General features: G+C 52.3%; 2 protein-coding genes and 1 long non-coding RNA gene across 3 annotated transcripts in view; 2 read left to right on the top strand and 1 right to left on the bottom strand.

The window, feature by feature from the left end:
* Positions 1 to 4: 4 nt before the first annotated feature.
* On the top strand, positions 5 to 5,637 carry LOC133346762 (U6 snRNA-associated Sm-like protein LSm7). The gene is made up of 4 exons (XM_061558614.1): positions 5 to 48; positions 1,470 to 1,557; positions 2,831 to 2,902; positions 4,113 to 5,637. Exons 1-4 carry the CDS (start codon positions 31 to 33, stop codon positions 4,376 to 4,378), a joined length of 444 nt encoding a protein of 147 aa, XP_061414598.1. The 5' UTR covers positions 5 to 30; the 3' UTR covers positions 4,379 to 5,637.
* Positions 2,840 to 13,044, bottom strand: LOC133346764 (uncharacterized). The gene is made up of 3 exons (XR_009755594.1): positions 12,832 to 13,044; positions 4,130 to 4,380; positions 2,840 to 3,006 (listed from the first exon to the last, which is right to left on the bottom strand). It is a non-coding gene; the product is annotated as an uncharacterized LOC133346764 (long non-coding RNA).
* Positions 6,981 to 14,289, top strand: part of CHSY1 (chondroitin sulfate synthase 1) — an 83,634-nt gene continuing 76,325 nt past the window's right edge. The window contains exon 1 of the mRNA XM_061558613.1: positions 6,981 to 8,298. Within this exon, the coding sequence (XP_061414597.1) occupies positions 7,453 to 8,298 (846 nt within the window). The 5' untranslated portion in view covers positions 6,981 to 7,452. The remainder of the gene's footprint in view (positions 8,299 to 14,289) is intronic.

Below are 14,289 nucleotides of genomic sequence, written 5' to 3'. Positions count from 1 at the left end.
CAAGGGGCGTGGACTTGGCGGCACGTGGCCATGGCGGCGCGTTTGAACGTGAGTGGAGCGACGTTCTTTGGGGCTTTCGGTAAAGTCACGTAGAACAAGATTCTTTTGTTCAGAAAAAAACTACGACGTTTAGATCGCGACACAAGCAGTCGTCATCAGGAGAAAAAAGTGAGTGGAGTCGTCGTCGGCGGCGGCTCGGGACTCCATTCGTTATTCACCGAGATGTACTAATTATACAACTCTGTTAACCACACGAATTGGTCCACCTCAATTATCCACCCACTGATGATCCACCTCGATTAATTATCCAGATTATACATCTCGATTATTCAGCTCGATTAAATATCCATCTCCGTTAACCACCCAAATGGATCCACCCCTGATTATAATCCGTCTTGATTAATTATCCAGATTATTACACCTCGATTAATTAGACACCTCGGTTAGCCATCCAGAATATCCACCGCGGTTAATCCACCACTGATTAATTATCCAGCTCGATTAATTATCCAGATTATGCATTTCGATTAACCAACCACAAAGCGTTACCATTTGTATCGGCCGCACATGGTTGATCGGGTTGAGTTCATCCCCGACCAAAACTGAACCAAATTCGTATTCGCGTGGCTGTTTTAGCTGAAATTAAAAACAAAATATCTGTTTTAAATATAGCAAGGTAATGAACCGGTCTACTTAAACCGGGTTTAACAAAGCAGCTGCTTCTCAGAACTCTGCGAGTGAAAACTCCATTCAAGGTACAGTAAAAAACCCATTCTAAACTCTTGTACTGATAAGTCAATCTTCATTACTTCTCATTTGGGGAGGTCTTCATCCAGCAGCGGATTGGTCATGGCTGATGATTGTAAAAAGCACAGTTTCAAAATACAATTTAAATTGTAAACAATTCTCAAACAAATGTGTAAATTAATATCGGTTCAATGAGTGCACCTATAATTTGAGCTAATTGCGTTTCCGACAAATCATCTCTTACGGCGGATGCGATCCCATGAGCAGACTAATTGCACTAATTTGCATCTTGTACTGTAACAACAGTCATTAGCGTCGTTTAACACTTTAATTGTAATGAGATTCAATAACGACCCTGATGGAATGTGCAGTTATTACTTAATAGGCTTAATACATTTCGGATTAGAACACCCTTTTATTTAATTCCTGGTGGCAATTTTAGAACTATAATTATGCAGTTAAACACTACCCCCATCTGTAGGCCTATTAGTTTATAGCACATTTTATAAACATTTACAATTTAATTCACACGAAATATACTGAAAAATACGTGGCGGTGGCATTCACTCTTTTATTCAGGAAAGCTTCATCCGTGTCTAAAGTATGTTGAGTAGAGACGCTACGCAAAGGGATGCCGTGACATTTGCCTGTGAGTAAAGGCTTGGAGGCACGTGGCAATGCAGGCGTTGTGTTGACAATGCGCCTTTCTTCACCGGCCCCAGAGCAACGCGAAGAAGGGTGAAGCCATTCTGGACCTCACCAAATACATCAACAAGGGCGTCCACGTGAGGTTTTTCGGGGGTCGTGCCGGTGGGTCCTCCTCAGCCACAAATTCGTTGAATGGATGAATGAATTGAACCTAGTTTGTAAATTGAATGAGTGCATGAATTGAATGAGCGAACGACTTGAGCAAATGAGTGAATTCGATTAATACATTTGAAGAGTGAGTTCATTGGACGAATGAATGAAACAATGGGTGAATTTATAAATTTACGGAGTGTTTTAATTAAATAATGAATTGGCCTTATAAATACATTAAATGAGCCTTGACGAATATCAAGGGTTAAGGATGAAAAAATAAACCGAGGCGATAAAATGAGTACAATTTTGTGATAGGTTTGCAGTCATCCAATGGATAGACTTCACCCCCAACCCTCCAACACCTTGGGGTAATGCGAAATGTTCCACCACCGGCTCGAGACCACCGACAAAGACGAGCATTGCCCTGTCGTTCATTGGAGCACGAGTTGGCACTTTGGGTCGTGTAAGGCTTCGCGTGGAATTATTTTACTGGGTAATCAGGCAGTCAGTGGCCACTCCTAGCACACAGTGCTGTACAATAACACAGAGGAGGCACTAAAGAACACACCTAATACGGAGAGGGCCACCCAAGTTCTCACTGTCCAAGTAAAATATGTGATGGTGGAATATGTTAAGAGCCAGACCTGGCGATCAATCTGGTGTCGACCGTTAAATTGTTATGGCATCTCGCGTAAGGAAGCAAGTGATGATGGAGAGGTGCAATGGATGTTGATGACGCGACCCCCTATTTGCAATACGAGCGCCACCCCACAAAGAGCTATAGCGCTTGTGGATGAGGAGGCGCGCGGAAGAGAATTGCTGTTCATTATGAATACACGGGACCCCCCGAGGCTTCCCATAGAAATCGCCACCGCAGTCGCTGTATTGTCTAAAAAACCTATTACGTGCTCCCCGCAGTGGAGAATGGCATCAACAAACACGCGTGCTGGGGTTATTCTGGGCCACACCTGATGCTCGTGGCCGAACCGAGAGCAGCCTGGCCGGTTTTACTGCAGCGGCAAGTGGGCAAGGAGGGGTCTGCTGATGCCAGCTGGTGGCACTAAACAGTTGGATGATGGTGTCATAAATTGAATGCATTGTGTTTAATAGTCCTCATATGTTTGTAGCATATGCAAAGCGATGTGAGAGACCTGTTATGAATGTGAAGCGTGCTGTATAAACATTGATAGATTGGTTGCCTGCTTCCTCTGCTCACCACCACGCCACCCCTTGATCCCCTTGCTCCCCTGCCCTCCTGTGACCCCACCTGCCCAACCTGAAGTGAGCGGGGTCCTCAAGGGGTTCGACCACCTGGTGAACCTGGTGTTGGACGGGGCTACCGAGTACCTTCGAGGTACGTGGCGTACGGCCCTGTTGGTAACCCAGTGTTGGACGAGGCCCTTCCCATGCCCCATTGGATTGTGGGGCTTCCTTGGCAACATTTCACCACGCTGGTCACTGTGAGTTGAAGGGGATGAGGAACACAGACCTTACAACATAGTACAGTACAACCATATGTTTTGCTGCTCTGCCCTGTGCTGATAACGTAGCCACGCCACAGCCTATAGCACCTGTTGAATGCGCGGTGAGTTGCCTTTTCAAATGCTATTCAGACAAGAGACCTCGTTTTGAGTAACCAAATTATGTATTCTGTGATGCAGCTTTGATAATGGGTTATCGTGATGCAGGCTGGTTGGTTATTATAATATGGCACTCATATTTCAAGAGCAAGTCAAATGGAAATGACAACAGCATATTTTACACGACTGCCAGTGGGCCGGAACGGCGATCTTTCGTCCAAGTGACAGCACGGCGCCATGTTGGGATTTTAATTAACCTAGTACAGTATAGAAAAAAAACTCAAACGCATTCGTCAATAACACTGCCTGAAAAATACTAATGATCAGCAGGGTTTTGGGCAATGGCTGTTCTTCACATCGCACGGGAGAGGCCACTGCACCTCTCTGGCCTGCGTACTATGCAGAAGGCCATTTCCCGAAACGCTGCCTGTTTGTACTTTTTATGTTTAAGGCAGCGTCTTTGATGTGTCGAGTTGTTTGCGTTAGTGCACCACCACATAATTTCCTTCTTTAGCAATTTCACACTTTATACCGATTGATTCACTTTTAGGCACAGTCTTTTGTTGCTGTTGACAAGTATGTTGATGTCATTTGTTAATTATGTAAATGTTTACTTAATAACAATGTTATAGTCTGCTGGTATTATTGCTGCTTCCGATATTTATTGACGCACATATTATTCTTGATAAAGTTGCCATTTTTTATGTTTCTCGTACAGACAGCTGATGTTATTTTTGGTGATAATAATAATTATTATTATTCTATGTCGATGGTGACTGGCGATATTTGTTGCTGATGATTTTTTTTATCTATGATGTCATTGTTAATTTGTATGCTACCAGTGCTGATGATATCTGACGATCATAATCAAGTGTTTTTTGTTGTTGATATTATTGGTGACGATAGTGATGATGATTAATGTTGATAATGATACTGCTGCTGTTGACATTATTGATGATGTCGATGATATTGCGGATGATGCAGATGCAGAAGAGCCGTACCGCATGTCTGGAGAGACACGGCCGTTGGGCCTCCTGGTTTGCCGCGGCACCTCCATCAGCCTGCTGGGCCCCCAGGACGGCTTCCAGGCCATCGACAACCCCTTCCCGTCGCCCAGCAGCGACACCAGCAGCGGCACGGAGAGCAGCCCCGGATCCACGGGGACCTGGGATGAGATGCTCCGTGGTCTTGAGAACACTCGGCTTCCGAGGGAAGCGGAGGGGATCGCTCACGTTTGTGCGCGTCGTTGAGTCTGAAGACGCAGAGGAAATGCGGTCAACGCATGAGCATTATTATTGTTATTAAGTGTACTATTGTTATTGTTTAACGGTGTTTGTCCTGCGGAGGAGGTGATGTAGCGCCGTGGAAATAGCAGAGGGGCACTTTATTATTTAACGATTATTTTATTTTTCGAAGAGGTCCTTATTTGTCAGAGATAATTACAGTGTAGGGAATTCAGCGTCTTTTTGTTGTCATGAAAATAGAAAACTTAGGATATCGAGTAATGTATAAAGGTCATTGGACTTTGCTGATGAACTTAACTGGTTGTTAATCATTTACCAGGCTACATTTGTAAGAGCGTTGCATCTGACCCATCCTGTACTCAACCAGCTGGCTCATTATTCAGAGGAAAAAAAAATTCATATGGCAGGATGGAAAAGCAACAGTTTTGAAACGTGTTGTAGTTGAACACTAAGTTTTTTTTCAACCAATTCAAGGAGGCAGCAGTAGGCCTGCACGGATCGCAGCGCGTTCGCAAGTGCGGCGATTCTACGATCGTCCCATGTGGAGCGTGGTGTCGCGAGGTCTGTGGTTGTCGTGGGAGAGAGAAGCCCCGTGCTTCCGCAGTCGGGTACTCAATGAGGTTTTCGTTTGCAAAACGTAGAGGTAATCGTAGATATAATAACACAATAGTATCTACTACAGCAAAAGCAACAATAATGATGTGCGTTATCTATCTGACCGGGTGGTTAGAGCGGACAACTTGCTAGTTAAAATCCAGGGTTGCAGTTTAACATCCCAGTTGGAGTTGAAATCGGACCCATCGTCTCTCCGTGGTAGATGAAATCGGTGCCACTTTGCGTGACATCGGCATTGCCGATCGGCATTGCCGTCGTGGAGAAACGATCCTTTGCCATCTAAATGGGGAATTTCCACCACCTGGCTCAGGGATGCTTGCGGGAGTGCTCACCGCCTCATTACTCAATCTTGCTGGGGGGAGGGGACACTTGGACTCATGGATCCATTTCGCTCCTCACCGTGTGGGTGGTCCGAGTCACCGTCCGCTCGTTTAGACCCCGCAGTGCTGCAGTGCTGGGTGGAGGCACGAGGCGGTGTCAATGCAAATGGCCCCAGCGCCACAACTCATGATTTGATGCGTCTTCGGGAATATATCGGCATCTGAAACCCGCTGTTTCCCTGATCTTGATATTTGTTGCAATGAAAACAAATATGACATCGTCGTGTGCTGGAGGTGTTGCTGCTGGGTGTTAAATATCGCCGACGGCCTGAATCGACTCAATAAAACAAGTTCAATGGTTGAAAGTCTGCAATGATGTGGTCCAACAAATATTCGCTGCTGTCACTGGAATGTGGAGTTTCCGTCACCGGCTATGGGTTGCCGATGAGGCCCGCGCTTGTTGGAGTGGGGAAATAGGTGGACTAGAGAACTCTGTAATTACATCTAACTCGAGCTGGTCACCAGGGGGGGTCACAGCACCACCGTGCAGAGAGCATCGGACGCTGACACGGCACGTGAACACGGCACGTGCACACACTGGCACAGTGCACTCGCATTGACCGCAGCACTGAGATCGACACTGGCACTGCACTAAAACTCGACGTGAACAACGATGAATGCTGGCACTTGATACGAAGATTGACACTGAACACGCGTTAACACTACACGCTGAAACTCGGCTTTTACGCTGGCACTCGGCATTGCCAACTTATGAATATTGTCAGACACGAAAATGAATGCTTGGCACGCACTCTCATGCAGTGTAATTGCACGGCTGCTGCCTTGCTTTAATCTGTTCTACCGTCATGTAGTTTGTATTTTGATGTGTATGCTTGCTTTCTGTCAAGTGCAGGTGCGAGGAGGCAACACATTTGAGGTGGGGGGTAAGTGGTTGGTGCGAGTATCAGCGGGAGTCCATTGCGAGTAGCCAACGCAGTCCACGTGTGCCATTGAGGGGGCCCATCGTAGTCGCGTCTGCAGGCTTGGAGTACAAGTGCACACCAGGGCCCATGGCCTGGAGGGATCCCGCTGTCTCCCCACCGCCACAGGTCAGAGACTACCCCAGCATCGTGTAAGGGAGGAGGCACGGGTGGGTGGTGGTGACAGCGGTGTGAGATGTAGCCACAGCGATGCCTCCCTCCGAGTCTCCAGACTCGAACCCCGCATCGGAATGGCTTGTGGGAGGACCGGAGACTGCCCGGAGAAATCCCGGCATGCTGACAAGGGGATAAATCACGTGTCCGCGCAGATGGGTTCACACGTTCTGTCTGGCGTCGCCCGGCGGGTGGAGAAGTTTCACAGACCTCGTGGCGGTAGGACGTGCAGACTCGTGGGACAGGCAGTGAGTGAGTGGGTCAAGCAGTGAGACAGGTTGGAGGTTTTAGCGACAGGCTAGACACAGTGACGGGCTGGGGACAGGGTGGGAGGCGGGGTGGAGCCAGATTGCGAGTCGCTGTTCCTCCGCCAGGTCGCGCGCTGCGCTCTCTCTCTGTCTCTCTCTCTCGCGGGGGGTCCCCGCACTCCCACGCACCACCCCGCTTCGTCTCTCGCTACCCCCACGCCGCGCACCGCCATGGACGACGGGTGACGTCGCGCCGACAAAATGGCTTCGAGAGAGGGGATAGGATCTCAGATTGTGGGCGCGGGACGCCGAGAAGGCGGAGGAGGAGGAGGAGGAGGAGCGGGTGGAGGAGGAGGAGGAGAGCGAGAAGGAGGAGGAGGAGGGCGGCGAGCGCGCGGCGCGGCCGCGAGGACTCCCGGCGTGCCCGCCAGCGTCTCCATCCCCGCGTCCCCGTGACAGCCGGGCGAGCCGAGAGAGCGCGTGGAGTGCGAGGGCAGAGCGAGTGCGGCAACACAGGGAGGAGGAGGCACACTCCGTCGAGGGAATGCGCTCGTGAGTCGTCAGGGCGGAGCGGACTCGACGGCTCCGAGGGGCGGGTGCTGCCGCTGCGTCTGCCGCTGCTGTCGGGCGAGGAGGAGGTGTTTAGCGGGAGGGAGGAGGAGGAGGAGGCTGGTGAGGAGGTGTCGGAGGCGCTGGAAGCTGCGGACTGTCGCTGGAATCCCCGCCGCTGTAGCGGCCCCGCAATGGCCGTGCAGAGGCGGCGGGCGTGGATGAGCGCGGCGCTCGGTCTGGTCTTGGGCTTCACGGCCGCCACATGGCTGGCGGTGCCGCGCTCCGTCTCCGGCAACGGCAGGAGGCGTCTCGGGAGCGGCTGCCGGGCGCACCCGGCCGGCGGAGACGCGGCCGGCTCGGCGTGGCGCCGCGGGAGCGCGGGAGGAGACGAAGGAAGAGGCGGCGGTGGCCGCGGTTGGGGAGGGCGGCTGGACCCCCTGGGTGCCCCGGTGCGCGCCGTGGCGACCCCGCAAAACTTCCTGTACGTGGGGGTCATGACGGCGCACAAGTACCTGGAGACGCGCGGCCGCGCCGCGTTCAGCACGTGGGTGCGCTCCGTGCCGGGCACCGTGGAGTTCTTCTCGAGCTGGGACTCGCGCACCGAGCTGCCGCTGCCGCTGATCACGCTGCCCGGCGTGGACGACGCGTACCCGCCGCAAAAGAAGTCCTTCCTCATGCTCAAGTACATGCACGACCACCACCTGGACCGCTACGAGTGGTTCATGCGCGCGGACGACGACGCGTACGTGCGCGGCGAACGCCTGGAGCAGTTCCTACGCGGCCTCAACAGCAGCGAGCCGCACTACCTGGGCCAGACGGGGCTGGGCACGGCCGAGGAGCTGGGCAAGTTGGCGCTCGAGCCCGGGGAGAACTTCTGCATGGGCGGCCCAGGAATGGTTTTCAGCCGCGAGGCGCTGCGGCGCGTGGGGCCGCACGTGGGCGAGTGCCTCCGCGAGTTGCACACGACGCACGAGGACGTGGAGATCGGCCGCTGCGTGCGCAGGTTCGCCGGCACGCAGTGCGTGTGGTCGTACGAGGTACGTGCGCGCGCGCGAGTGTGACACTGCCACGTGTGTGCGTGTGTGTGGTTGAGACATTGTCCATTCTCGTGTGTGTGTGTGGTTGAGACATTGTCCATTCTCGTGTGTGATACTGACATGTGCATGAGACGCGATCACCTACTGCTGTGTGTGTGGGGGGCGCCGCGGTGGCTAGGAGATGCTAACCTCCCTGTCTAGTTTAAGGGGGCCGTGGGTTCGATCCCGACCCTGACGCCTGATGTATATTTGGAGTTTTCGTGTTTTTCTCTCTCTCCGTGGTCGCGTGGATTTCCCCCTCCACATTCAGAAATATGCGTCTAGAGTAGTTGGCTGCTATAAATGTCCACTTCGTTGAGCTATCGTTTGCGGCCAGGTCGCTTCTGAAAATGACCTGTATAGCTCAGTGGGCCTTACCTGGTAAAATGAAAATTAGTTTTTTAAATATATATATTATAGTGTGTGACAATGCCACGTGAGTGTGTATGAGTTAGACACTGTTCATGTGTGTGACATACTGCCACGTGTGTGTGTGTGATACAGCCGCGTATAATACCAACGGTATGACGTATGGTGCTACTGGCATGTCTGTGTGTATGCCATAGCTACGTGTGGCAACCACAGCCACGCATACCATCACTGGCACCTATGCGTGTTCTCGCTTGTGTCACGACAATACCACGCGTTACTATTCGGGTATGAAACCACCCCGTGTCCCATTCCCACCCACGTGTGTGCCACGACTCGCCTCGTATGTGCCATTGTCACCACGTGTGTGGCGCCTGCAGTCACGCGCGTTGTGACAGCACATACGCGACATAAGCGACAGTTGTGACATTATCCGCGCGCGTGTCACCGTGCCGTAGTCGGGCGACAATTCCACGCGTTCCGCTCGCACGCGTGCCAGCTTGCGTTCACCTTAAAACGTGGTAGCACGTGTGACACTACCCACTGACATCGCCACGCGTGACACCAATATCTGTTACGACTCGTTTCTCATGCAGGACAACCAAAGTTTGTGCCAATGCCTCACGCGTGTCCAGAGCCAGGTGTGACAGCACTGCCACGTGGCGCCTGAATAGCAGCTGAGTTGTTAGTGCGCTCGGTCAACCGCTCGAGGGCTGAATGCTTTTGGATCTGAATGAATGGAGGGGGGAAGTGGAGATTAATGAAATAATGAAATAACTAATCCGGCCAAATTCTGTGAATCTGCTGGAGATAAGGCACGTCGAGTAATTGGATGGGAAGTGGATGAAATTGGAAAGGTGACACAATTACGGGTGTCTGGAGAGCTCATGAAGGCGGCCCTCTTAAGTCACAATCAACGGCGGCCGATCGCTTCTCCTCCTCTTGCGCCCGTTAACTGCACCCACCTGGGTCCCTATACATTCAACGATGATTATAGCTTCCTATTATGATTATTATTGTCGCCGCTGCTGCTGCTGCTGGAGGTGTTCCTTCTTATTAGCGTCATTCTTGAGACGGTAGCGCCCATGGCGAGACATTTGCAGCGTCGGTCTCGCCGAGTGCCCGCTCAGTGCTTGATTAATGGAGGAGGAACGTCGCGATGAAAATTACAGAGCACATCTGGAGTCCAAAGATAGAACACTGCCGTTCCTTGGGCCGTGATTGATGGCCTGTGTGTGCGGTGCGTGTTTTGGAAATGTACGGCCGATACGTTTGCCAAGAACCAATTTACATTCTTCAACACTTCCCCCTCCCAATTTGGTCTCTCCTCTGAAGACCTACACCTGCTTGTGGGTCACCCAATAACTCTGGGTCGGTGGAGAGTCCCAAGCCACGCGTAAGCATCCTGAGTGACCAATTCAAACTACTCAGACACGCAGACAACACGGAGCGCGGTGGAGTGAACGCACAGCGTTTACGACGGCAGGGTCTGGATTGGTGTGAATTATATTTTTGTTTGGGGAGGCGAGGGGGAGCTCACGTATACTAGCAGGGCCTGGCCACCGCCAGCTGCCTCCTAGGCTCAAGTTGGCTCTGAAACTTGAGCCACTTTATAATTTTCGCAAAGGCCCTCGTTGAATGCAGTCCAAAAATATCGCCGCAATTACGACCGCGCCACGGTTTAAGCTGCTAAGTCCCAAACTTCGAGCTGGACTCGAGACGATCCAAACCCCAACGCTCTCTAATTGGTTGCGTGGTTTACATAGTTTAGTGCAGCCTGTGTGTTCAGACCTGAGGATTTGAGAGTGAGAGTGGGCTCGCTCCGTCGTGAAATATAATACGTAAACATTTAGCAAATCCGTTATGCTGAGTAAATTTGTTTAAGAGCGCGATTCACGTGGTGCTAGCTGCTCGTAACAGGATTACACACACAAGTGTGGCATGCACACATATATACAATCATAGATAGACACAAAGACAAAGTTCACCCATATAGCGTTGAACAGACTGTTGGGCCAAGTGCTGTTCGTGAACACCTATTATGGTAAGCACGGCACACGAGGGGGTAGATTGCCAGTACAACGCTCGGATCCCTTTGTCTCTCCAGTGCTGATGGTACTCATTTAAGGCTGAGTAGACTTAGGGAAGCCCAGAATCGGTTCACATATTCGTCACTGGTTTTGGCCGTGAGCGGGAATCGCAGTCGGGTTGCCGGGTTCGAAGCGCAGCGCTAACCACTGCGCCACCGCTCCCCGCACGCACACACGCATCGCGACATACGTGCACAGTCTACACAAACTGTTGGGGCAAAGTGTTGGTCGCGGTGGTGTGGGGGTGGTGTGGGGGTGGCGTGGTCAGCCCATGCTCTGGCCGCCTTTGTCTCTCTCCAGTGCTGACGTTTACTTTAAGGGCCCAGTGAAGTACTCGGAGTCGCACTCCACGCGCTGCATCGATTAGGGGCGAGACGCGTGGTGGGGGAGGGGAGGCGTTGGGCAAGGTGGCGGGGAGTGGGGGGGGGGTCAATGGGAGGAGAGTTGAGGCGAGGGGTGAAGAGGGAGGGGGGTGAGGGGGTACCCGTGGTGTTGTTAAGAGGCCCCACGCACAGGGGAGAGAGGGGGGGTCAGAGCATCCGACTGTCAGGCTATAACCCGAGCTATAACTCAAAACGCAACCACAACTACAAACCCAGCTCCGGTCACAGCCACAACGCCAACCTCGAGCGTGACCACACCACCACGGGTCACCGTAATGGCATCTGCGGGGTCACGTGTACAGAGTTTCATTGCTGTACAGATTAGATTAAAATATCAAACGATTTTGTACAATACATGTCATCTCAATAATAATATTGTATGTAGAGGGGGGGGGGGGGGCAGGAATGGTTGCGATTTCATTCACCGCTGATGCCAGCCTTGGTCGGGATTCGAACTCGTGATATACTGGGTTCGTAGCGCAGTGCGCTAACCACTACACCACCGCTCCGACTCCCAATTAATGTGTACATGTGACGTATATCAAGGCGTTGGTAATGTGACAGTCTGGCTGAGAACACGCACATTGTACAACTTCCTGCCACTCACTTGGCAGTGATGATGACGAAGAGTCACTGCAGAGTCACTGCGTCAAACCTCAGTGAGCCTGGAAATCACTTCCGAGTACAAATACACTCACCGCAACACACAAACACAACGATCCTGCGTATAGCCTCAACGGACTGTTGGGGCAAGTGCTGTTAGCGAGCACCTGTGATGACCGGCACGACACACGAATCGGTGCGTGGCCAGCCCCACGCCCGGCCGCCTTTGTCTCACCAGTAGCGATGTTTACACACCGCACCGGGTATTAATTTGAGGCTGAGTTGACCTAGGGGAGGCCGAGGACTGGTTCAGATAAACTTCATTGGCGTTGGCCGTGAGCGGGAATCAAACTCGGGTCGCCGGATTCGTGGCGCAGCGCGCTAACCGCTACGCTACCGCTCCCCGCCACGCACAGAGACACACAGAGACACATTCCTTTACAGTAGCACTCGTGGTGAGTTTCAAGGTAACGGAATTACGGCACAGTAACATTGCATCTGAAGGTCACGAATTTTAACACAAAGTATCGTTTGAGCTGATATAATGTCCGACGGGTTTGTGTATTACACAGTAGTCTGGTACCGTACTTATAGAGCCAATTGCCGAGTTAACATAGATCCACTCGGGTCCACTTGATATGGATGTGGAATTGAAAGCAGGTCCCAGGTCCGTGCGATGACCGCATGCCCCTGTAATTCCGTGACCGTGGAATTTGTCTCCGTTTCCGTCTGGTCAAAACAACCCCCACGACCTGCGCGGCGTGGTGAGGCCCTCAGCCAGCAGTGGATTGATAAAACAGCTGTTCGTGTGCATTGTTCCATGCGGCAGGCAGTGCGCGTATTGATAATGATGCGGGTGGTGAGGTATTTGAAGTTCCATTTATTCCATATGCTTTGCCCAAGCTGCTGTCCCACGAGGCTTGTCTGGAGCTGAGAGGGTGATGGGATTTGGGGTGGGTTCCTCCGCGCTTGTCTGGGACCGGGCTCTTTTATGTCTGAGTCTCTGTGACAGATTGGGAAATCTCGGTCGGGCTACGCCAGTCACTTACCAGGGATTCGAGCTCATCGCCTTCCAAGCACGAGTCCCCAACCGGTGAACGAGCAGCAGCGTAGCCCAGCCCAGCGGCGTAGCCCAGCCCAGCGGCGTAGCCCAGCCCAGCGGCGTAGCCCAGCCCAGCGGCGTAGCCCAGCCGGCATGCACGCGGTGTGGTGATGGTGACGAGGGTTCTTGTTGACCCAGGAAAGCCTCACCGAGTCTCGGGTGTTTTTCACAGAGACACGTGTTGGGAACGGTTTGGCGGATTTCTATTTTCGATGAGGTCGAGCCGGCACAAATTCACGCACCCATTCATTCGCTCGGCGGAGTGGTCACTCATTCACCCTCGTATTCATGCATCCATTAATTCAGTAACGTATTAATGCGTGTATTTATTCATCCACACGGTTGCATATGATTCTGTAACACAGGCATGCTCACGTGTAGTCGCATCGTGGATATGCACAACTCAATACCAACCAATACCCCGCCATTCACCACTCAGTGATGGTGACGTCGCCACGGCGCCTGTGCCAGGCTAGGTGCACTTTGAGGCCACGTGAAGTGGCGAAGGCTCGCTGACAGAAGGTCTCGGGACAGACCCAGGTGCCATGGGTTGGCTGACTGAGATGACTGGCAGATGCATCAGATGTACCCGACCACTGTGCCAAGTTGCTGCATTTTAACCGCCCGGTGCTCTGCTCGTTGTTGTGAGCGTCGCATCCTTCACGAGCCGCAATAACTCATACAGTACACAAACACTCATACAAGTGACACAACATTCACACACAGCAAATGTAAACACAATCATGGGGTGGCACAAATAACACAGGGCCACACACAAACACAGAGACACACGGACACAGATACACAACAACAAACACACAGACACACGTACACAGACACACAACGACAAACACACACAGACACGTCGACAGCTCAACACACACCCACGTATGCACGCACGCACGTGCACTCATGCGTGCTTCCGCGTACGGGTGCGACAATAGGGGGGGCGGGTGGTGTGGGGGATGGGAGGGGCTGCTTTATAAATATCCCGGCTCGGCTCTATCCAAAGTTCTTGGGATGCCGGGTGAGGAGGGAGGGGCTGTGAGGGGGAGGTGAGGGGGAGGGGTGAGCTCAACCCTGTAGCGTGTCCCATGCCCGTACACCTGGGGGGGGGGGGGGATGTAAGGGGGACTTTACTTGGTCAATCCAAGGCCTTTCGGCGATTTTGGAGGGGGGTGGGGTCAGGGCGTCATGGGACTGACTTAGTGGGGAGCTTAAGGGGGTGTGGGGGGTGTGGTTAATCTGTGCTTTAGGGGACTTAGGAAGTAACTTGAGGGTTTTAGGAGGACGTAGCAGTCAATTCGTATTTACGTCTCTTAGCGGCCCAGAGATGGCAGACAGACGTTCCACATTCACCCGGCGTGGGCCAATCAATCCCGATGGCCTACACTGCTGACTTTCT

The sequence above is a fragment of the Lethenteron reissneri genome, chromosome 24 (genome assembly GCF_015708825.2).
Source record: "Lethenteron reissneri isolate LAM-NWPU_2019-01 chromosome 24, ASM1570882v1, whole genome shotgun sequence".
Lineage (NCBI taxonomy): Eukaryota > Metazoa > Chordata > Hyperoartia > Petromyzontiformes > Petromyzontidae > Lethenteron > Lethenteron reissneri.
This window is presented reverse-complemented; position numbering and strand designations above follow the sequence as displayed.